Below are 24,019 nucleotides of genomic sequence, written 5' to 3' on the forward strand. Positions count from 1 at the left end.
AAAGTTCCTTTGATTCTTGTAATCTTTGCATGGACAGAAGATAGGGTTCCCATTCCCAGCATGGGCTTTGGCATCGATGATAAACTGGTTGACGTCATGCATGTACCGCTTGTCCGTTCGGGACAGATGCATCCACTCTCGATCCATCTCTGCACAAAAAAATACTGAGACAGTAATTATAAAGAATTAATAAGAAATCGATCTTCATGAACAACAATTGTATCTTGAAAGTACCATTTTTGGAAAACATTATTGTACACTAATTATTGGAAAATTGGAATTGGTAGCCCCGGCCCTGTAAATTGAAAATCATAGTAAAAAACAATTATTGCACAATATTGAAGAACAACTATTTTACTCTACTTCTAAGAACTAATTATAGCATCACATAATAACAATGATGATCTTGACCACCATGGAATAATTAGCCACGAATTTAAATGTGTTCATAGACACCAACCGTTTGGATGATAGATTCACCATATTTTTTAGCCTTGCACAAATGTCCAATTGGAAAAATGCTCTCTAGAATGGAGAAAGAACTAGAATGAGAATCAAGTAATATAGCCATCAAAACAAAGCTAATTAAGCAACTAAATCAAAGGAGTGGATGTTTGTTACTAACCTTAAAGCAAAAAGATCAAGCCATTCTTCAAAATCCAAGCGCTAACTTCATGGTGACGAGCAGCCGCAACAATGGAGGGAACGACCCAAACGCGCGTCTCTGTTCTCGGGATGGAAGAGAGGAGGAAGAAGAGGACGGCTGCATCCTTTTTATGTTGTAGGCTTATCACCATCAGTTCTTGGCTAGAACCGACAGTGATAGAGCCCAATCATTGCCGGTTTGTGGCTTAAACCGGCAGTGATGAGTGGCCGCCAAAATACTGCAGGTTCAAGCCACAAACCGACAGTGATGTGGTGCTTCACTGCCGGTTTTAACCCAGCCTCAATTATTTTCTCATTTTTGAGCTCATAACCGGCAGTGAAGGAACATCACTGCCGATTCTCACAAATCTGACAGTGATGAGGCCGGCAGTGATGTCCAAATCTAGCGTAGTGAACTTTGCCAGAAAGTACGTTTCTGTCAGCATTATGAAAGGCTGTTAGTAGGCAGGTACGTCACGTTATGAAAGGAAGAAAGGTGCAGACGATTTCAATTTCTTTTTATAAACAGAGAATTAAAAACAATCTTGTAGAAATAGTATGCTATTTATAGTTTGTTGAGCAGCGCTCGTGGAAACAAATTGTGGCACGTAAGGTCAAGTTAACCTTCTTCGTTGGTTTAGGGCCTGGTTAATTAAAAATTAGTTATGTTGGATCTAAACAAACTCAGCTAATCGAACTCAGCTAATCGATTATTAGATTATAATAATTAGCTCAAATAACCTAACTGTGATTATGGGTATTATAATCAAAACATGATATTACAACAATCCATCCTAGACCTGCCTTTTGGAGATGATTATCGGTATTTGGCACTCTAACCAACAATAATGCAAGGATCCAAATACATACTCCTATTATTATATTCCACAATTCACATTCTAATAATCCTATACTATATATAATCGCATGACCAAATAAATGAACAAGTCATCTAATAAGCGGTTAATTTGTAGTCAATTGGCTCGTATCCTTCACCAATTCATAGGTATTAGGAACTAACTATTAGCGGTAATGGAAAACAACACTTCAACCAGACACCTTGTAACGAGTAATAGTTAGTTAGCTGATAGTTAGCCAGTTAATTTTAGCAAGGAGATATTAGCTAGCTAACTATTTTAATTTACTCCTTAATCGATTTTGATATATTCCTTTTTTTGTCTTGATATAATTATTATGTGCAGTTGTGCACCGTGGATATGAAACGTGCTGTGATATCCTTTTGGTGACATCATTAATATTTACGGCGTGGAGAAAGGCCAAGAGAAGAGAGGGGGGGGGGGGGGGGGGGGGGGGGGGGGGGGGATATACTCATATACATACGACGACGAGAGTGATAACAGATACCGGAATGATACCAATACCATGAAGAGTTCCAGCTCAAGAAGCAAAGGATGGATACGATGTCTCTTTCCGTTCTATTATTATATCACTGACATGTCGTTAGGAGTACTTTACAAATCCTCGTTCACTTGAACCTATATATCAGCCAACGTAAGTCAGCTTATCATCTATAGAAACTATCAGCCGAACAACTCTGTCTCATTGTCTTTCTTTGTCTTTTCTGGTGAATGGATGTTGGGCAAGTTAACGCAACGCAAATTGAAGCCTCGTGAAATGTTTTTCATGCCATTTTTCTAACTAAGGGTAGAGGGTACGTTTTACGCAGTTGTAACTAAGGGTAGAGCGAACCGTACACACTAGAGACTGCGAACCGTGAGTGTCAGATTCAAAAGCGCACCGTGCAAACGCGTAGCACCCAAAATAATAATATATACATGGCCGCTACGATTCCTTCTCCTAGGTTTCTTTTGGCTTCAAATTTAAATATAATATAATGCTCCTTTTTTGTTTTTGTTCTTCATTTCTGTTCTTTTCTTCTAAAACACCCGCGGGCCTGTTGTACGTGCTACCGTTGGGTGAACTGAACTTCCCCGAAATTAAAACGGCCATGTCCTCCTTCATTATTCAGCAACTGTCAGTTCCTGTGTCACAATTACCCCATTAGCAAGGGGAATGAAGATTTTCATGAGAATTTACAATAATATCTTTGTCGCGCTATTCATTTTCTCGCGGTTTACGTACTTGTTTTTTTTTTTTTTTTTGGTGTGATGGAGACATAATGTAACAACAATGGCTTAGTTGAGTAATGAAATAAAAGACGCATAAAAGTATCTACGAGAGGGAGAGAGGAAGTAAGGAATAAGTAATATATAAGCTAGTGTGATGAGAATGACATCATGATCTACCTCAAGAAGCAAAGGTTAAAGAGGGAAAGGACCTGTGCTGCAGTGATGTGAACACAATCGTTTTCCAAAAGATATTGTAAAGATAGCAATCGAAACAACAGTCAAGGTCATAAGTGTAGTTTCCCATCTTGGAGAAGCATGCTATAAAGCTACTAATATTTAGCCATCACAAATAAGTGATGTTTTAGGTTATTTAAGCCAACAAATCGACACTTTGGTTTGAACCACCATTTCAGCTTACTTAAGTTGCCACCATCTTTTACTGTAGAAATTTTAATGACTTGTTTTTCCTCTCCCAAAAGTTTATAAATCTAGAAACCTTCACATTATTAGATATATCATGAATTATACTACGGCCCTGTTCGCTTATCTTATAATCCGTCTTTTTTCAGCCGGAACAATGTTTATCTCTCACAACAAATCAGCCGAAAACAATGTTTTGACTTGTTTTTTCAGCGAAGCGAACGTGACCTACATATTTATTAGCTTTTTTAAGTGTGTACTTGTAAACTTTTTTTTGGAAAAGATCGATGCAATCAAAGTTGCTAATAAAGTGGTGGCAAGTAAACTATGAAGGAGGTAAGTAGCATATTTATTCTTATATATTTAGCTTAGAAATTTTCAAGATGATACGAGTACATTTGTTTGGAAATGTGTTTTCACAAGAAATATAATTTTGCTATATCTCTAAAAATTGACACCAAAGGGAGATAATGCATTAATGGAGCCGTAATGTGCAATTCACATCAACATTTTTGTTCAAGCATCAAAGGTTACTCCCTCACTTCCAAATTGGGCACCGCTAGCGCCCAAACGCGCCCAAACGTTTGGACGCTCGCGGTTGCAGTTGGTTTCCCCTTCGTTTCGCTAGTCCACGCGTGGGCCCGTGCCGTCCAGACGTCACTTGACCGCGCCTACATCACCCGGCCCACGCGGGGGCCCACGCCACCTAAACGTTGCCCGCGCGGGGACCGCTCGTGCCCCCTCCCGCTTCTCACGCGCATCTCATGTACAACACGCGATCTACTTTTGAAACATCTAGATACAACACTTGCAATGTACAAAAAAGATAGATGAAATATTTGAAACACTTGCAAAAAATAATTGAAAACCATTGCAAACATGCACAACATCCAGATAAAACACTTGCAATATACGTGTGAAACATATGCAACATCCAGATAAACACGTTTGCAACATGTGTCTGAGAAAACAAATGAAACATTGGGAACAAATGCTTGCAATATACATGTACAACCATTGCAACATATGAAACATTATGATCTACTTTTACAACAACCGTGTGAAACACTTGAAACATTTCAAATGTACACTTGCAACATGTATCATATCCTGGTGCGACCTCCTCCACCGTCTGTATTGGGGCGCTGCAGCCGTAGTAGGAGGCGAGGCCAGAGGGCTTACGCGCCAAGGCCTGGCGCTTCTCCTTGCGTTGACGCCACCTGTCGGCATCGTCGGACGGAGCGGGCGGCGGAGCAGGAGCAGTAGGACGAGTGCACGGAGCAGCGGGGCGGGCGCGTGGAGCAGTGGCAGGAGCAACAGGCGTGGGAGCAGCGGTAGGAGATGCGGGTGCGGGCGCGGGCGCGCCAGAGTAGCGGGGCGGGCGGCGAGTGGGAGATGGATGAATTGACCGGATATTATGGAATGGGCGATGAATGAAGTGACCGGATATATTAAACAAATGTTATGTCACGTGGCCCCAAGCCCACGTTCATCCGATACTCGAGTAAAGAGTCGGACGCTCGGATCAAAAAATTACTGTTTCAAATTATAAAATATTTATTAGACTTTTTTAGTTATATTATTTTTACTATATATTTCAGTGCACAACAGAGGATTATTAGCTAGAATCAGCCAGCCAGAAAAATAGTGTTTTTCTCTCACAACAAATTAATCATAAAAATCAGCCGGAGCCAAAATAAGTCCTACCAAACAGAGCCAGAAGTTATACGTCTAGAAGAACCAAAATGTCTTATAATCTAAAATGTCTTATAATTTGAAACGTATAGAAATAAAATTTCTTTTTGTTGTCCACGGATGTTTATCTGCGAATGAAATATACTCCATATATTCCTCCTTTTCTTTTTTTCCAGAAAAGGGATGAGCCAAGGAAAATAAAAATGGCTATTCGAGGGAAGTAAAATAAGTGCAGTTGCATCGTCATCATGATACCAATTCTGAGGGGCGGAATTATGAGCATTTTAGCTATCAGTTATTAAAAAAGTTTATAATTACACATAAGCCATTAAAAAAGTTGACCGCACACAGGTGTCACTGCTCTAAATTTCTTTGCCTTATAAGTCATTCCGTCTTTGTTCTGTTTGTTTTTCGCCGGTTGGTACCCCTTACAGGTGGGACCGGCCGGTGAAATTGTCCATATTACCTTTGGGCGGTGGCCTGGTCCCACAAGATTGAGCTAATCGGAACTCGGAAGGCTATCCACAATCCCGTCGCCTGGTCCTCGGCTCCTCGCGCGTACTGCCGCTAGCCCGCTACTGCCCAGAAAGATGGCGGCAGTGATGGCGAGGCGTGTCGCTGGCCTTCTCCCTCTCCTCCTCTCCTCGCGGTCTGGTGCTCGCATAGCCCTCCATCGGGCGGTATCCCAGAAGTCACGGAAGAAGGAGCAGTTTCGCCCATGCGATCTAGGCGGGGAGGTCAGCATGTACGTCTACGGCGTCACTCCCTACGACGACAGTCACATCAGCCATGCCCGTGCATACGTAGCCTTTGATGTCCTCTACAGGTTTCCCTCCCTCTATTACGTTCATGATTCAGTTAGTTCCTGCAACTGCGAGCTCTGTTAATCTGACGGTACACTTGATTCACTCACAGGGCCCTTGTGGAACTCGCCCTCATAGCAATCCCCATTGTTGTAGAACTCGACGTCCTCCCGCACGATGCGTCCGTGCGGCGCGGTGGCCTTGTCCGCCCGCTTCTGCGGCTTGTCGTCGTCATCCCTGATGAACCACTGGACGGAGCCGGAGCCGACGAGCGGCGCAGGCGTCCCCGGAGCAGGCGCGCGACCGCCGCGGCGGCGGCGAGCGCGACGGCCGCGGACTCCGCGAGGAGGGCGAGGTGGTGGCCGTTGCCATCGCCGCCGCCGTGGAGGAGGAAGAGCAGGAGCAGGAAGGCGAGCGGGGGCGCGAGGATGAGCATCGGGTGGTCGGGGCCGCCGAAGCCACCGCCGCCGGGGTGGAAGTGGTGCGGCGGGGCCTTGGGGTGTGCCTGGGCCTTCTTGTCGTCGGGCTCCGAGTCCTCGACAACCACGGCCTGGAACGAGGAGCAGTTTGCGCACCGTGGGCAAGTGCAGCAGCGAGGATGGCGTCCACGTCAGCTTGCCGGGCCCCGGCCCCCGGCCCCGCCCCCGCCCCGCCGCCGTGGCTGTCCATCCCTCGCCGCCGCCGCTCCCCGGCCCCGACGCCTCCGTCCCTCTCCTCAATCTATGGCGGATCTCCGTCTCAATCAAATCCCTAGAGCAGACACGCCGCGCAAGCGGGGCAGGCAGGCAGAGGATGCCCAAGAGCAACATGGATAATTTCACCGACCGGTCGCACCTACAAGGCTTACCAAACGGCGAAAAACAAACAGAACAAGAAAGGAATGACTGGTAAGGTAAAGAAGTTTAGAGCAGTGGTATCTGTATGTGGTTAACTTTTTTTAATAACTCATGTGTAATTATAAAGTTTTTTAATGACACCGTAGAAGGCTCTGGAATTATCCCTTCCGGCATTCTTCGATCCCGGAATATGCCCCGTCTCCCTCCTCGCGTTCCTTTCGTCGGTACGCTCCTGCCGCCGCTGCCGCCTGGCTCGCACCGCCGATTTGCCTCAGTCCAGATCGTGCCTCTCTCTTCCTAGATCGGGTCCGAATTCGGCTACCGTTGCCGCCGCCGCCGCCGCCCTACGCCAGGTGCCACCAAGGCGTTCGCCGATCTCTTCGCCGGCGAAGAGCGCCCACCAGGTATTGCCCCACCCCGCCATCTCTTCTCTTCCCTGTCCGCTGTGCGAAACCGAGTTCCCAAACTCTGACCTCAAGCTATTCGGCTATTTGATTGACGCCGACCAACTTCTAACATTTTGCAGAAATTATCGGGTGTACCGCGTACATGTCTACACCCAGCCATGTCCCTTTATTACTAGATCCGCCCCCTGATTGGAAGCACTAAAGGTTGCAATTTCTGTTGCGAATTCAGAATTCTGGTGGTTCCCGTAGCTTGTGGATGGAGGAGGAGCTGGGTCGTGGTGAAAAGCTTTGATTTTGCACGCCGCCGCTGCTAATGCCCTTGCTGGAGGGTGAAGGATCCCATGGTGGTTTGATGGTCTGTGCTATCGGGGACGACCCCGTCGTCGTTGGTCGGCGCGCAAGATGTATGCCGTGGGGAAGGTGGGCAGCCTCATCTCCCGCAGCGTGTACTCCGTGTCCGGCCCATTCCACCCGTTCGGTGGCGCGGTCGACGTCGTCGTCGTGCAGCAGCAGGACGGCAGCTTCAAGAGCTCGCCGTGGTACGTGCGGTTCGGCAAGTTCCAGGGGGTGCTCAAGTCGAGGGAGAAGGTGGTCGACATCTCTGTCAATGGCGTCGAGGCGGGGTTCCACATGTACCTGGACAGCAACGGCGAGGCCTACTTCCTCAGGAATGCGGACCCGAGCGGCGAGGAGGAAGGGGAGTTCATCGTCTCCCCCGCCTCGTCGGGAGATGAGCGGGAGGTGCCGATCCAGGAGGCTCAGCTGAGGAAGTCGAAGAGCACTTCGTGTGATAGCTCGACGATGGAAGCTGATGTCGGTGTGGGCAAGATTCTTGCGAGGACAACCTCGAGGCAGACAACCATACTTGAAAGGATGTTTGGTCGGAAATCGGTTAAGAATAATGCCCATGCTGTGGATAGGGTGAGTTCGTTGGAGCGAGCAGAGATTGCTGCGGAACTCCTTGATACCAAGTGGTCAACAAATCTCCCACGGAGTTCAAAAACTAATGGTTCAAATGATGAGCCTTCCAAGAGCAATTTGGCAGAAGTTAGCAACAATGATCAGATGGAAACATCAAAACCTAATGGTTCAACTGATGAACCTTCCAAGAGCAATTTGGCAGAAGTTAGCAACAATGATCAGATTGAAACCTCAAAACCTGTGTTTTCAGAACATAGCTTGGATCATGGAAAAGAGATGGACTCTGACTGCGACAATGCTCACTGCAATTCATGTAGCCCCCGTGGAGGAAGAAACAGTTCAGCACATGAAACCGATCAGTGTTTACAAGCCACTATTGTGAAGAAAGAGGTGGTTGAGATACACACGCGTGAGAGTAGCGACTTCACTGATAATATCACTTCAATCACACATCAACATGGGTCAGAATCTTTGTCAAATGATCTGGGAACAGATAAACTTACGCATCAGTCTGTCGATACTCAAGATGAGTTGCTGCATGATGTTGAAGATGTCGATGGAAGGGAGACACATACAGAGGAGGTTATTTCCAATGTCATTTTTGAAATCCATGTTGTTGAGACAGACATTACAAGTGGTAAGAGTGAGGTGGTTTCTGAGATTGTTACTGTTGATTCTGATGGAGCTAACCAAAATTTTACAGATTCAAATTACCAAAATTATGTTACCACAGATATATCAGCTGAAAGGCATGAGGTTTCATTGATCCCTTCTGCACATGATGCAGTTCAAGAGAAAATTGTTACCCTCAGCAGTTCTGAGACTGTGGAGGGATCACTAGATGCAGTTCAAGAGAAAGTAGTCATTCTCAGCAGTTCTGAGACTGTGGAGAGCTCATATGCTGTGCCCTGTATTTTGGATGACACAGTTCATGATGCTTCCGATATCTCAGAGTCTGACAGTGTACAACGTGAGGAGCACTCTAGTATCTCTGATGTGAGCACAGAAAAGATAATTTCTGAGGAAAGTTCTTTAGTATGCTATGGCGCTCCCAGCAACAAAAAGGACTTGGTTAATGTAGTTGTTCAAGAATGTGAAGCTTTTATCTCAGAAAATCCTGCTCCCCAAATCTTGGAAGAGAATGGTCCAGATATGGATGTATCTACCGACAGTGTTTCCCTTTCCCATGCAGACGCAGCTCATGATTTAGCTTGTCAGCATGTTTCTTCTAGTGTTGTAGAGACACCAAGTTATGAGCTTGACATCGGTCCTGAAGATGTAACAAAGAACTCAATTGTGGAAAATGAAGCATGCAGCAGGGAGCTTGTTGTTTCTGTTATTCAGACCTCAATGGGAGATGGACTGACAGAATGCATTGCTCAGCCAACTGTTTTTTCTAATAAAATAGAAGTAGAGGGCTCACCAACTGCTGTTGGATTTTCCAGTTTGGTTAGTGTTGAAGTGCAAAACACAAAACTAGAAGATGACACAAACAAATCTAGTTCTGTGATTGGAGATGAAGTTGGTTTTGCACCTGAGGCTACAGCTGAGCTTGATGAAGAAGCAGAACCAGCTGTATCATTCTCTGAATATACAGAAGAAATTCAGTTTCAATTTAGTGATACTGAAAATTTTGCAGATAGAAAGGCCACGGATGACATGGTGGCTAACAAAACAACTGGTGAAGTAGAACATGATGAATCTGATTGTGACACCAAAAAACAGGAAGGAGGTGATGTAGTTCTTGCAAATGACTTGGAGAACTGTTCTGATTCAGTAAAGCCTGTGACTAGCTCTGTTTCTATTCCTGCAATTGACTTCCAGTCAGGAGATAGTAACATAGAGGCTAAATCTCTACCAAATCTCCGTTCTCATATACATGATCTTGAAAGGTCTGATAGTTTTCAGCTAAGCCGCTCACTACAATCAAATGCTGAAAATAATGGGGTTGACCCAGTCAAGAGCACATCAAATGCTGAAAATAATGGGGTTGACCCAGTCAAGAGCACGAATTCTGCTTTTCTTGAGCAGAAATCAGAAGTTATTGGTGATTCAGAAGAAAATACCAGCCCACCTGAGGTTACCAGCAATGTAGCACCTGATGGCAAGCATGCTGATGACCTGAAAGTTGATGCATTCATTCCTTTTACAGGTGAGTTATTTTCTTTTTGCCTGGGACTAACATTTATAGTTGTTTTAACACTAGTAGGTTATAATGGTCTTTATCTTGCGGAGCTTCATACTGTTTTAAAATTTCCCCTATAATTTAGTTGTGCTAAGTGAATAGTGAAACTTTGATAAAGACAAATTTGGTGGATTGTTCTGCTAGTTTTGTTGCAGTTTTTGTGATTCCTGCAATGTCGAATAGTGTGTTACTGAACTACTGAAGTAACTTGACAACAATGATAATCTCTATCTGTGCCATTTTTGCAGAATTATCACTATGCAGGCACCTGTTATCTGAAGGCATGGGGGAGGATGCTGCTTGCAGTGCATTTGATTCTGAGAAGGTAACCTTAGAGAAGTTCCGTGACATGAAGCAATCACTGATGCGAAACAACAAACTAGTTGTTAGGATTGCTGGCCGCTATTTTCCCTGGGATGCTGCTGCGCCTATAGTGCTTGGTATGATTTCTTTCAGTGAGGAACAAGTTTTTGAACCCAAAGGAATGATAAAGGTGGAGCGGGTTGAGCAAAGTGAAGCTCCAGGTGGCAGCTGGAGAATCTGGCCATTTAGTTTCAGACGAACAAGGACTATTAGTGCTATCCAGCCAGTTTGTGAAAGTACTGTTGAGACTTCTGTATCTACTCCTAAAGAATCCACACCAATTAAAGAACTAGATAGAGAAAGGAATAAATCCAGGGCAAAGAGGATTGAGAGGAAGGTGCGATCACTCACTCCGACATCTGAGGAGCTTGCATCTCTTGATCTCAGAGAGGGAAGGAACGTGCTAACATTTACTTTCTCAACTGCAATTGTTGGGAAACAGCAGGTTAGTTTCACTTAATCTTTTTCAAGTTTCACTAAGTTGCATTTCTCATCCTCCCATCTTTTCTTTAACAGGTTGATTGCCACATATATTTATGGAAATGGAATACACGCATTGTAATATCTGATGTGGATGGAACTATCACTAAGTAAGTTGCAAAACTGGAGCAATCAAACATATGTTTGGAGACTTGATCATGAGGAGTGTCGGATATTCCACCTTTCAAATGATACACATATTCTTTGGTTGTGTCGTGTATGTATGCAATGATAAGTAGCTCTCATGCGTATTCGAGAAAAAAAATGATACGCAGTTATACTTATATTGTTCTGTTAACCCATGATTCTAAATTTCTCTTTGTTGAAAAATCTTTATTTGTAAAGGGAGCAAAAAAGAGGAAGATAATGAATTAAATACAACTAAGTTTTATCATTAAACAAAATGGGAAATCTGATTCATACCACCAAATAATGCTGTATATTAAAATCTTACAAATGTTTATGTTTTGTCACATAATTGTAGGTCTGATGTTCTTGGGCAGTTCATGCCACTAGTTGGAGTTGATTGGTCCCAAAATGGAGTTGCTCATTTGTTTTCTGCAATAAAGGTATTCATGCTACTCATGCTTGTAACAAAATAAAGCAATTTTCAATTTCACTACCAGATCTAGTCGTGCCATAGAAAGGTATTCATGCTACTCATGCTTGTAACAAAATAAATGAATTTTCAATTCAATTCCAGATCTAGTTGTGCCATAGCAGTTGATTGAGTCTTGTTTTTTTTATTTTTTTATTTTGGAACATCATTCAAGTCTCAAGAATGCCATCAGTGAATGTTTGTTGACTTGGGTTTGTTCTTGTTATCTGGTTGCTTGCATCCACAGGAAAATGGATATCAGCTTCTATTTCTGAGTGCACGCGCTATTTCACAAGCCCACATTACAAGACAGTTTCTTTTCAACCTAAAGCAGGTACTTCTAAATTCAGTCCTTAGTCCTAGTTAATCTTCTAACTGTTTGTGGCCTGGTACACAAGCAGCCATGAATTCTGTTATGCCCAATCACGTAACAATAGCACAGGCCTGGTCATGTCACACATTCACAAAGACCCAGCTACAGCGAAACTAATAAATAGAACCTGGTGCCCATCTATCTTATTCCCTCATGTATATTTTGATTTCAGGATGGCAAAGCACTTCCTGATGGCCCTGTTGTTATATCTCCAGATGGTCTCTTCCCGTCACTTTACAGAGAAGGTGAGCACATCCTGATATATTTTTGCTATTTTCTATTCAGTTAATTGTCAGTGAGCAAAAAGAGTAGAAGACACAAAATTACTTATCTCCACTGTGAAAAATGTTGCATTCATTACCTCTAATATTAACCTGGGTTCACATGAGTAAACTGGGTGTTGCTACCTTCTAATAAACTCGGTGTTTGGTAAGCATAACATTTCTGAATAACAAAATCACCACTCTTTTTGTTTTTGGACCCCCTCAACCATTGTTGGATAAGAGGCCCACTCATTTTTTAGCAGGTCTATGATAAGTGCTCATAATACGATCATGTTGACATAAAAAGTAATCCCTCCTTTTCAAAATGTAAGGCATATTAGAGCAAAAAATCTAAGCTTCGACCATCAATTAGTCAAAACATTTGTACATTTAGTGTACAGAAGATGTATTGACATATTTGTACATTCACATGCCTTTTATTAAGATGTTGCTTTGTAGTAGTTGCTTGTACAAGAAATTAATGGTCTGCCAGGATCTAACGACTTTCTTAAATCCTAACATGCCTTATAAGAAGAAACGGAGGGAGTGTCTCTGTTGACTACTTTATATTAGCTATATGTTTGAGTGATGCTAATGTTTTCTGACATTGGTTTGTAGTCATCAGAAGAGCTCCGCATGAATTCAAGATTTCATGTCTAGAGGTGAGTACTCCCTGCACACATACAGAAGGGTTCTTCGCTTCTTTGATGTTCTATTGATGATTTGTCTGTCCTTTACAGGCTATCAAAGATTTATTTCCACACGACTCAAATCCATTTTATGCTGGATTTGGAAATAGAGATACAGATGAGCTTAGCTACCTCAAGGTTGGTATTCCTATGGGCAAGATCTTCATAATAAACCCCAAGGTAAGAATCTAAGATAGCAATCACTCGTTTCCCTCCTGTGAACATCTTTATCTGCATAACTGTGCTCGAGTTCAGCCAGTGAGAGCATGCTCGCACTGGATATGGCATCTAGAGAGTTCGTGTTGAAATTTTCCTTTGATGCAGGGTGAAGTTGCAGTGAATCGGCGGGTTGATACAAAGTCATACACATCCTTGCATGCTCTTGTCCATGGGATGTTCCCTCCAATATCGTCATCGTCTGAGCAGGTCAGCGCTCCCTTAGTATTTGCCAGCAGTTCAAGTGTACTTACTCCTTTTCAATGTAAATTGCTTCTTGTTCTGACGTCAAGTTCTTGGTCAATTCAGGAGGACTACAATGCTTGGAATTACTGGAAGATGCCATTGCCTGATGTTGATTTGTGAGGTACAAGTCAAGTCTGCACAACAGCACTGCAGTAACTTTATGATGCGCCGTAGTGATCATGAGAAGGCAACCATGGTGAAGGTAGTGCACCCTGAGGTATTGCAGTTCAACTATTTTTGGTCTACTTAGTTTCTTCCTTCATGGGCTTGTGTCTAACATGTTCGATGCATTGGCCACCTCTCTCTGCAGGCCAATTGTTGGTTGGCTACATGTGGATGCTCCTGATATAAGCTCCTGCAAGATCGAAATTGTATATATACGATCATAATAGATGACTCACAGTCTGTATGCTGATGAGGCGGCAGGAGCAATGTAGCTATTTCTTGTGACTCCTGTTGTCGTTTTTTTTAGACGAACTCCTGTTGTCGTTGTTGTAGGACTGGAAATCATACCCTCCATGTCCTGTAACTGAAGGTACATAATTTAGTGAATGGAGGGATCTGATAGTGGAGTATGTTGCCAACCCCCCTGGCCCCTTTTCGTTTCATCCTTGATGTAATTGTGGTACCGATGTAATTTGTACAAGAGCAATTCAATAATGCAATAGAAAGTCAGCTGTTCATATGCAGATATGCTAATGGTTAACTCGTACACCATTTTGGCAATAACATGTTGCATTGAATTTTGGTACTGTATTTATCAGCTTTGTGTGTCATCTTTGGTGTGCCTGCCAGTTTTCAATAGTATGTAGCCGGAGAGAGTCCAGAGCTGCAATTTTTAGCTGCAGCTATGTGCATATGTGTGAAAAGAATCATTATTTTCTGCTAATTAAAGCTTTCTTATCATTGTTCTACTAGCATCTCACATTATTTTATTGACCACTAATATATTTTTGCAATAGATTTTGCTAATATATTTTTTGAAATAGATTTTGCGAGGACTTTAACATGTTTCTAAACTAAATGATTTTAATGTAATTAATGTTGTAATTTTTAAGATTTGGTATCAACATTTCTTACTCCTACACGATTTTAAGACTGAGGGAGAACAAAAACAATAACAGGGAAAATATTCAAAATATAAGGAGGAATAAGGGAATAGAGTTTGCCTATTGATGCATTTCTTATTCCTTATATATTCTGTACTATAATATAAATGGTTAAGTAGCACTGTATATTACATGGAACTTGGGGAAAGAGGGGAATAGGAGGATCTTCGAAAATGTTCACAAAACTGCGCAACAGACACAGTGCAGAGACATAGGGTAATGGCTGTGGCAGGAGATATGAACTAGTTGTGACATGCGTATAATTCTTTGATCAAAGGACCAGTTTGTGCGGCACCGTTGGAGCCATTTGTAGATAAACCTCTTTTCTCTTCTTAATTGAGCGACAGAGCGCCAAAGGACCTCTAGTCCAACTGGTTAGAGCGTCCCGGTGGCACTCCTTAGGTTCTGGGTTCGACTCCCCGTGGGACTGAATTTCAGACTGGGGTTAAAAAAATCCCTTCGTCTGTCCCACGTCGGGCGACGGTGTCGTAGTGTAAGGGTGGGGCAGGGTTTCAGAGGTTTTCTGGGCCTGCGTGAGAATAAGAATGTCTTCTTCTTAATGCAATGCCTGAGGATGGTCATACCCTCGCAGTCGCAGGTACAGTTTTTTTAATTGAGCGGCAAAGCTCTTGCCTTCTGCTTAAAAAACACACACACGGTATATTACATTAATCTAGGGAAATTCTGGTGATTGTAAATGCAAAGGTTGCGGAGGGCCTGAGCGCAAAAACTTGCAATCCTCTTAAGCAGGAAGGCCCATTTGCTCACCTGCTTCAAAACCCTAGAGCCGTCACCAATGGCGGACGCCGAAACCCTATCCACGCCCCCCCGCGCCTCCGCCTCCGCCTCCGCCTCCACCAAGAAGAAGAAGAAGCACTCCAAGAAGCACAAGGCCACCGACGTAGCCCCCACCAATGTCACCGTCGAAGCCCCCACCGATGTCACCGTCAAAGCCCCCACAGATGTCACCGTCGACGAAGCCCCCACCAATGTCACCGTCGAAGCCCCCACCGATGTCACCGTCGACGAAGCCCCCACCAATGTCACCGTCGACGCCTCCCTCACGGGCGGTTCCTCCTACGCCGCGGCCGCCCCCGTGGTCGGCTACTTCCCCTCCGGCTACGACCCCCTCGCCGCCGCCGCCGCCGCCGCCGCGGGGGCGGAGTCTTCCCCCCGCACCCGGCTTTTCCGGCACGAGAAGCACCCCACCTGGGTGGACCTCGTGGTCCGGAGCCCCGGTGGCGGACCCGACTTCGTCGGCCGGAGCTATGCCGGTGAGGCCGCCGCGCCGCAGCTCTGCGAGTATGCGCTCGGCGTCCTTGACAAGGCCTCCGGCACCCTCAGGGTCGTTCCCATTGCCGCCAAGAAGGTGAGGACCAAAATTTTGACCCACCCTTGTAATGGTTGCAATTTTAGCTAAAAGGAAACGGGTTTTTATCACACATATATGAAATTGTATCTGTTTAATGAAGCAATATCAGTTTTTTAAGTACTGTAAGCATTCTCTGCTGTCTAATTATGCAACGAAAAGTTGCAATTGGATGGGCACTACTGGTGCTGTGACATTACCTGCGTAGTTAGATTTTAGCAGAGTCGCACTAAAGCTTCAATCTCCTGTTCTGATTTTTTTTTTGTTCACTTGCATTGGAGTGTAAGCTGCTGTTGTGATTGTCATTCCAATCATAAGAGTAGCATATATTTTAAAAGGGCTAAGAAATTTCTGTGCAAATGGCATGAGGCATTGAGGATATCGGTGTGTAAAGTTATTCTTGATGTTTGTACTCTGTAACAGATTCTGAGGCTAGAGCCACATCTTGAAGTGCAGCGCCCAGCACATTCGCAGCACTCTGAGGTGGCATCAGAAGCTGCTTCAGCTGCAGGAAATGATGAATTGAAGGTTCAAGATTTGACCATGATGTATGGAACAAAGATGGACAGGGACAAGGTATGTCTGTGTCTAGGTTTACTAGCGCGCTGTTGATTATATGTATCAGAATTGCAACCAGAGTGTGAGCTTGAGACATACAGTTGCAAGACTATATGAAACGAAAGAGACGACAATGCCACTATTCTGTGCCCCTGTTTGCTTATTTTTTTTAGGAAATAGTTTTTTTAAGATGATGTTCATGACACAGTTACAGATTAGATTTGTTGAGCAGAACTCATTATTAACTGTCATGGAGCCAGTATGATTTCCTTTAGTTTTGTATTTGAATCTGTATGATAACAGGGAGATATTTTGTAGTTATACCATTGTCTTAAACAAAAAGCTGATTTGCAGATTTATCTTGAGATGATCATAATAATTTCCATTGTACACTGGTCAAATTTATTTTCATGAGCTGCAGAGGTACTTGCAGCATTCCTTGCAATTTAGAAAAGTTAAAAAGAAAATTTGGTTGAAGCTTATAATCTTTGCAGGACAATAAGTGGAGATCGTTAAATGAACAAAGGAATGATCCTTCTGCTTTTGAGGACATTGACCTTGGAGGATCAGAGACTGCTGCCAACACCATTGATAGTCAGGAACCAGTACTTACTCGGAACATTCCACCTTATGATCCTACCGCAGATACATCAGAAAAGGCATATCTTTTGGATGAGATTATTCCAAAGAGTATGCGGCAACACCTTTTACAAATTATCGATCATTTTGAATCAGGAGAATTTTCCTCAAAAGGCTATGGGGGTTTTGTCTCAAAACGTGTGCACAAGTTGAACGAGCTTCAGGTGATTAGTTACACTTTTCTGTTTGCTTGAGTTATTCTATAGGAAGGCATATAGTTTAAGGTGCTGCGTAATTTAATGGTAATGGTAACTCTGGTGAGACACCGTTAAATGGCAAACATTCTTGTGGTAATTTAAAGTACCTTTGTTTTTCTTCTCATGGAACTTGTGACAGTTTATAATTGATTCTTAGCATGACTTTTTACTTATATATCATTCTGATAGCAGTATAGCAGACACCATTACTACTAAAATGATGACAAGTTGAATGGCACTGCTCTCTGTGTGCCTCTCTTTAGGAAGTGACAGTTTGGCTGCCAAAATGATGGCAGACAATTGTTGCTCTTATGCCACTTTTTATTTTGTTATAGTACAGTGTGTTTATGGAACTTTTCCACTTGTTTCTAAAAGAAGCTACTTTTCCCTTGCATTCTTTTAGGGTGAAGATAAAGAGCGGTTTGCTTGGATACTGTCCTACATCCAACATCTCCTATCTTTATTGGCACGGAATGACTCCATGTCCAAGCGCCAACGGAAAGAGAGAAATGAAAACCAGACAAACCGTGGACCAGCAACCCCGCAGGCTGTATATCGCAGGCTGTTGCTGATGTTTACGGAACCAGGGTCCAGTGTCATGTCAACAGAGAAAAATGAGCTTCTGATCAACTACATATTGGTCCTAACACTTTTTGCCGATGACTTCAGATCTAATCCTAACGACATATGTGAGGACCTTAAAATGACCCGCCAAAAGCTTAAACCATATTATGACCAGTTGGGGTGCAAATCTGTGTCAGAAGGTGCTTTTAAGGGCAGTGTCATGACGCTTCCAGCCCCTCTCAAGTTCCCAAAGGATGTTACGAGAAAGCGGCGACGGCAATAGGTCTTTATCTCAAGGAGAGAAACCAATGGCTATTCATCTCACAAATGGCTTGCATTGCATGAATGGTTGGAAAAAGGCCTCTGAACTCCAGTACTCCCAATCGAAGGCAAGTTAAAGGAATTGATGCTAGAGGCCTGATTTTGCAATGTACTGGAAATGAAAAGTCCTTCAGTGTTTTATTTCATTTTTTTGGTTGCCCATCGACATTGTTGTCAAGAAAGGAAACATGTCATCTATGTATTGATAAATATTTGAAGCCCTGTACTAGTGAATGTATTGAAATGAACATGGAGCACGTTTGGAAAATCCTTTTGGTAGTTTGAAAAATGAACATGGAGCACGTTTTCTCACTCCTCTGTTATGCTTCGTTTCATTTTGTTTTTCGTTGCCCGTCGACATTATTGTCAAGGAAGCATGTCATCTATGTAGCGATCAATATTTGTATACCTGAATGGTTGAATGTATTGACATGCTTCCTTTTGGTAGTTTTTTTTGGCACAATAGCTATTTTGGTCCCTCAACTATTACTCGAGGCTCAATTTCATCCTTAAACTTTCAAAACGAACGTTTATGTTCTCAAACTTTAGTTTTAAACTCAATTTCATCATACAATTGTAAAGATGATCGTTTTAGTCCTCAAATTTTGTATTTTGGACTTAATTTCATCTATAAACTGTCAAAGTGCATTTAACTTTTATTTTCAACTCAATTTAGTCTATCCAAAAAGAAAAGTTTATATTTTAGGAACAATTTCATCCATAAATTGTCAGAATTGTAGATATGCTATTATTTCAATATATCCATGTATCTTAAAGAATAAATAGTGTTCGATGCAACTATAATTGCTCCCACAAATATCATTTAGGGGTATATATATAAATGGTACTATTATAAGTAGGGATGAAAACGGTACGGATATTTTCCGACCGTATTTGAAACCGAATCCGTTTAGAGGGGTTGAGATATGTCCGTATCCGAGTCCGGATATTCAACATCCGATACCGTATCCGTATCCGAATACTCAAATCGCATATTTATGATGTCGATATCCAATCGTATCCTATCCAACATAGTTGACACTATCCGTATTCGAATTCGAATCCGGACAAAAATATGAAAACAAATGTAATATCGGTGATATCCGTCCGTATCCGATCCGTTTTCATCCCTAATTATAAGGTAACACTAAAAATAACAGCTTGGAATTATTAATGGCCACGAAAGAGTTTTTAGATGAATATTATTTTTGTACCTTCCATCGCTGGTGATGTTGGAGCTCACCAGGTGCAACAATGTAGTGTTCCACATAGAACGTAGACAAAGTTGAGTTGAAAATAAAAGTTTAAAGAACAAAATACACTTTGATAGTTTATAAAATGAAATTGAGCCCAAAATGCAAAGTTGGAAGACAAACGATCATCTTCATTGTTCTAGAATGAAATTGAGCCTCAAAGTAGAGTTTGAGGACTAAAACGGCCGTTTTGAAAGTTTAGGGACGAAACTGAGCCTCGAGTAATAGTTGAGGAACCAAAATGACTATTCTGCCTTTGAAAAATGAACGAGACATTGTGAAGGAAACATGCTTCCTATTGGTAGTTTGGAAAATGAATATGGAGCACCGACATGTTTCCTTTTGGTAGTTTGGAAAATGAGCACATGCTTCCTTTTGGTAGTTCGGAAAATGAACATGGAGCACGGTTTATTTGATTGGAAAAAAAAACCCTCTGTTAACTTTGTATTGCAGAATTGCCATACATATTGCAGCCGATGTATCTCACTGTTGCATTAAAACTGTGACAATTCACAGCTCAACAATCAACATGTCACAGATACATGGATTAGTGACCTATATGTAAAGCAACTGCGAACCAGTTTTACTTACCCCAAGTTACATCAGCTCATAAACATAGGTGAAATCCACTAGGGCAACAGGCTTATATGAAATCATTCCGTAATGGCTACAGCAATGTAAGGACGCAGTACCAATCTTGGACAGATTACACCACCAATCTAAACTTTGTTCTACATCAATCGATGAGACTGACCATCTAAACCACACAGTAAACTGGTAAGGACTAGTAGTTGTCATTCAAGAGTGCTTTTGTTTCGTTGCTAGTATACAAGGCATTATTTTCACCCTGCCCAGGCTGCTCGACTTAGGATTTCTCTGCCACGTCACCACCTGCCTCGCTATCTGCTCCAGTTGTGGTCTTGTGACTCTCATTTGGAGGAGGCTCTGAGCTCACGCCAGCCGTTGTGTCCTGCTTGCTTACTCGCCCGTCGGCTGGGACAGGTGGTGGCTGCTGCAGCTCCGCTGCCCGGGCAGGGTCAGCCTGCATAGGCTGCTGCATGCCGTTGATGGTAGCTGGTCTCATGACCATCTGCCCAGGGAATGTAAGAGCCTGCGCTTGCTGCTGCTGAAGCTGTTGCTGCTGCTGCTCTTGCATTTGCTGTGGGGTTAATGGAGTTCTTGGAGGGAACATTGGTACTTGTGACATGTAATGCCCCGCACCTGGCACTATACCAGGTTGCATCATCTGTATGCAAAGAAATGAAAATTTAAGTGACTTGATCAAAGAGCAGCAACTGTAAGGTTACTGATTTGGACAGAGCTAACCTGAGGGCGACCTGCAGGGTTTTGCGGTGGTTGGGGTTGGGCATCAGCAATCGCAGCCAGGTACAAGAGGTTCTTTTGAAGTTGAGCTTGATACCTAGAAGTCCACGGAATGCAAGATATAATGTTATTGAAAATACATTGTGAAGATAACAATTACACATAAGACGGTTAAGTCATGAATAAGATTGAAGGCACATATTACAAACATATCAAATATCCTTCTGAAGTTTTAATGCATCAATAATTTATGAATTGAAAATGTGCATGTATCCTTCTCAACTGACAGCTGGAACTAGTATGTAAAATGACATCAAAACGACTTAACACGTCATTGGATCAGAATTTTAGACAGCATACGGTTAAACTAATTCAGACAACCTTATCAATTGACAGATATAAACTAGTACAGCAAAATGAGGTACTCCCTCCGTCCTCAAATACAATGCATTCTGGCCATTTTCAGACAAAATAAGGGAGAGTGCAATAGACGCATGTACCCCTCACTTGCCTTCCTAATGTATTGAAATCTGATTCTTTTTCGCATGATTAAAGGGTGAACTATTAGTCTCCTTATACAAAATATGGCAAGTACATGAATTACTTTCCTTATACGAAATACTCATGTATTTTATTTAAGTAAACATTATCTTCTTGTTCCCCGAATGTACTATATTTGAGTACAAATTTCAAATGACAGAATGCACCTTATTTCAGGACGGAGGGAGTACCTCATAATTATATCAGAATTTAGGACAAGCTACGATAAACTACAGCAAAATGAGGTACCTCACAAATATAAACTAGTACAGAAAAATGAGGTATCTCACAAAATAGTTCAGAAAGATACTTACTGAGCACATTCAGCCAACTTTCCTAAGTTCTGATTTTCCAGGATGGCCAAAATAAGTTGCTTATTTTCGTCCAAATACTGCAAAAGGCAAATTCAGTTTGTGTCAGTAAACTTTAATAAGTGAATGATGACATAGACTAGTGTTTGGCTTATGCATAGTCATGAAGTGATCCATTTACCTTCTCTGTGAAAGAATTGTGCAAGTGGTTTCATTTAAAAGTTCAGGGACCTGATTTTCCATTTTTCCTGCAGCTATGCTCAGCTTCTTGAAAGCCAAGCTTAATTGTACATTAATTCCAGAATTTGGTTGCGAGTTTCAGACACCAACACATTGTGGAGAATAGTACATGATTGCTAGCATGTCACAGCTAGTAACCAGGTCAAGATGGTGTAGCCTAACAAACCACATTATCTGTGAATGGAAGACTGTCAAAGCTGATATTAATCATATTATTATACCAGCAGGCCACATTCCATGGCAAAGAGAGTTTTGTCCAAGAATGATTGAGCACAGTTGAAAGAAGAGCATTGCTGGACAATGATCGACTGACGACTGTGCTAAGAAAGGGGAAATTCCTAAAACCAATCTGCAAATATGGGGTTCGCCAAAACCGCCCTACAACTTTTGTTTTTTGTATTCTAGCACCTGCGTCTCTTCCTAGGTATTTACCCCATAACACCATTGACCACATGGCATGCTGTTTGAGTGGCTTCTAACATGGCATGATGACTTATAGTGTGCCTCATAGCACCTCCATAACATTTAATCTGACCTAGCACTCCATTGTTTGCACTCTCTACTCATGCACTTTTGTGCTCATCTTGAAGAATTCATTAAAAAAGAGTTGCAGGTCAGAATGAATTGTCACAATCACAAAGATGCATGAAGTTACACTACAAGTCACCATATCATGCTCGAATGCACGCAAGCAGCATATCATTTCAACAGCTTTAGGAGGTAATTTGACACATAGGAAGATAACCAGTGTTACAATGGGAAAACAGAAATTGTAGGTGTTCTCCAAACAAACCCCGAATGCAGATGAGTTTTAGCAATTTCCCTTAGTAAAAGTGACTTCTGACCGGTAAGCCAAAGTGCCAAACTGCATGGCAGAGGACCAATGGCCCAGTTAGCTGCCCCACCACAGGGCAATGTAAGCACAGGCTTAGAACCTGTGCCGCATGGCACAGGACTGGCTAGTTATAGTGCCAAACTGCATAGCAGAGGAACAAGGGCTGGTTAGCTGCCCCACCACAGGGCAATATAAGCCCTGAGAACCTGTGGCACAGGGCTGGCTAGTTATAGTGCTATAGTTAGCCTCTGCCAAAAATTCGAAACTGAATATTTAAGTGGAAAGTTATAGTGTCATTGCTCATATGGCCTTTGACCAAAATTCAAAACTGATATTTGAATGCATGCCATGATCCCACTGCTCAGTGCTCACTTAGCCTTTGCCAAAATTTCAAAGGCATATTACCCACATTTTTCCTTTATTACTAAAAAGAAATATGATATCTCAATGACACATTATGGTGCATCACCCATTTTTGGCATTTGCCAAAAATTAAAATTGATATATAAGTAACACATTGTAGTGCCAAAGGCGTTCAATGATCAGGCACTAACCACAACCTTAGAGCATCAAAGGGGCTCCACCTCCTGTATTGCTCTAAGCCACATTTGATTAGGCGAGCATATAGCTCTCCAAACCGCCAAAGCAAGCCACCCAACTACTCCAAACAGCCAAAGCACGCCACCGAACTACTGTTACTCACTGATTGAATAAAGCTCTCTATCCAAGAATCTGCTATTGCAGTACTGCTACCCACCGATTGACCTAAGCACTCAATACAGCAATCTGCGGTTACCCCCAAAATGGAAAAGGTCCAAGGACGCCAAATCTTGCCCTAACCAATAGCCGAAAAGATCCAATCTTTGATTGGAATCAATCCCTAAAAACGACGCCGCCATGTGGAGCAAGGTCGAGATGGATGAGTCGGCGGCACGCGGCCGAGAAGGCCCCGGCAGGCGCAGTAGCCATCCGAGCGAGGAGGAGAAGTACTCATCCATTTCTTGGCGAAACTAGCTGAGGCGGCCAGCAGACTTAATCAAGGCACGGCGGCAAATCCTAGCAAGAAGGCGTGGGGGCCGGTGCGGGGCGGCTCGTACCTTTTGGATCTGCTCGGTAGTGATGCCGGCCGCCGGGGGCGCCGCCGCCGCAGCAGCAGCGGGCGCCGGCTGCATGGGCATCTGCTGCTGCATCGCCGCTGGCTGCCGGAACGGGTGGGTGGGGCGTATCTTGTTGCCCTCGCCGTTGGTCCTGAGATCTCACTTCAATACGAACTTCAACGCAACGGAGGGAGGACATACGGAACGGTCACTTTTGCACTTGTGGCACCGATGCAGCGTTGGGGTGACAAATGACCACGGCTGCCCCCGCACTCCTAGTCGGGTCACACTCAGTCGCCTCGTTCTTTGTCTCCCCGCTTTCGCCGTAGCCTTCTGCTACCGCCGCCATCCGCCGCCGCCGCCGCCTTCCTCTCCCTCCTTTCTTTCCCAGCTTTCTCGATGGAGCATTACTCGAAGTCGTCTGGAGGTGGAT

General features: G+C 43.2%; 3 protein-coding genes across 6 annotated transcripts; 2 read left to right on the forward strand and 1 right to left on the reverse strand.

Moving 5' to 3' along the window:
- Nucleotides 1–6,635: 6,635 nt before the first annotated feature.
- LOC136487389 (phosphatidate phosphatase PAH2-like) lies at nucleotides 6,636–13,913 on the forward strand. 4 transcript variants are annotated; one of them, XM_066484552.1, is made up of 13 exons: nucleotides 6,636–6,893; nucleotides 7,016–9,742; nucleotides 9,785–9,969; nucleotides 10,251–10,810; nucleotides 10,882–10,955; nucleotides 11,330–11,414; nucleotides 11,691–11,777; nucleotides 11,989–12,061; nucleotides 12,698–12,741; nucleotides 12,820–12,948; nucleotides 13,093–13,194; nucleotides 13,294–13,447; nucleotides 13,541–13,913. In XM_066484552.1, exons 2-12 carry the CDS (start codon nucleotides 7,299–7,301, stop codon nucleotides 13,348–13,350), a joined length of 3,840 nt encoding a protein of 1,279 aa, XP_066340649.1. In that variant the 5' UTR covers nucleotides 6,636–6,893; nucleotides 7,016–7,298; the 3' UTR covers nucleotides 13,351–13,447; nucleotides 13,541–13,913. The 4 variants fall into 4 exon arrangements, with proteins under 4 accessions (XP_066340649.1, XP_066340646.1, XP_066340648.1 ...); XM_066484549.1 differs by having other exon boundaries at nucleotides 6,637–6,893; nucleotides 7,016–9,969; XM_066484551.1 differs by having other exon boundaries at nucleotides 6,637–6,893; nucleotides 7,016–9,969; nucleotides 13,294–13,432.
- Nucleotides 13,914–15,058: 1,145 nt separating this feature from the next.
- LOC136485917 (DNA-directed RNA polymerase I subunit rpa49-like) lies at nucleotides 15,059–18,292 on the forward strand. Its single transcript, XM_066482719.1, has 4 exons — nucleotides 15,059–15,708; nucleotides 16,132–16,284; nucleotides 16,761–17,069; nucleotides 17,506–18,292. The coding sequence occupies exons 1-4, from the start codon at nucleotides 15,136–15,138 to the stop codon at nucleotides 17,947–17,949; spliced, it is 1,479 nt and encodes a 492-aa protein (XP_066338816.1). The 5' UTR covers nucleotides 15,059–15,135; the 3' UTR covers nucleotides 17,950–18,292.
- A 1,564-nt stretch (nucleotides 18,293–19,856) lies between these two features.
- LOC136485918 (GRF1-interacting factor 2-like) lies at nucleotides 19,857–23,772 on the reverse strand. Its single transcript, XM_066482720.1, has 4 exons — nucleotides 23,587–23,772; nucleotides 21,418–21,494; nucleotides 20,567–20,660; nucleotides 19,857–20,486 (listed from the first exon to the last, which is right to left on the reverse strand). The coding sequence occupies exons 1-4, from the start codon at nucleotides 23,677–23,679 to the stop codon at nucleotides 20,106–20,108; spliced, it is 645 nt and encodes a 214-aa protein (XP_066338817.1). The 5' UTR covers nucleotides 23,680–23,772; the 3' UTR covers nucleotides 19,857–20,105.
- Nucleotides 23,773–24,019: the final 247 nt, after the last annotated feature.

This window comes from Miscanthus floridulus, chromosome 10, assembly GCF_019320115.1.
Source record: "Miscanthus floridulus cultivar M001 chromosome 10, ASM1932011v1, whole genome shotgun sequence".
Lineage (NCBI taxonomy): Eukaryota > Viridiplantae > Streptophyta > Magnoliopsida > Poales > Poaceae > Miscanthus > Miscanthus floridulus.

Bases quoted from the DNA above. Each gene is read 5' to 3' on its own strand.
- LOC136487389 (XM_066484549.1), top strand. From the start codon at position 7,299: ATGTATGCCGTGGGGAAGGTGGGCAGCCTCATCTCCCGCAGCGTGTAC. The intron at 12,062-12,697 runs GTGAGCACATCC...ATTGGTTTGTAG, and splicing joins CCCGTCACTTTACAGAGAAG to TCATCAGAAGAGCTCCGCAT. The intron at 13,195-13,293 runs GTCAGCGCTCCC...TGGTCAATTCAG, and splicing joins TATCGTCATCGTCTGAGCAG to GAGGACTACAATGCTTGGAA.
- LOC136485917 (XM_066482719.1), top strand. From the start codon at position 15,136: ATGGCGGACGCCGAAACCCTATCCACGCCCCCCCGCGCCTCCGCCTCC. The intron at 16,285-16,760 runs GTATGTCTGTGT...TAATCTTTGCAG, and splicing joins CAAAGATGGACAGGGACAAG to GACAATAAGTGGAGATCGTT. The intron at 17,070-17,505 runs GTGATTAGTTAC...GCATTCTTTTAG, and splicing joins ACAAGTTGAACGAGCTTCAG to GGTGAAGATAAAGAGCGGTT.
- LOC136485918 (XM_066482720.1), bottom strand. From the start codon at position 23,679: ATGCAGCAGCAGATGCCCATGCAGCCGGCGCCCGCTGCTGCTGCGGCG. The intron at 20,661-21,417 runs GTAAGTATCTTT...GTGGACTTCTAG, and splicing joins AAGTTGGCTGAATGTGCTCA to GTATCAAGCTCAACTTCAAA. The intron at 20,487-20,566 runs GTTAGCTCTGTC...CTTTGCATACAG, and splicing joins ACCCTGCAGGTCGCCCTCAG to ATGATGCAACCTGGTATAGT.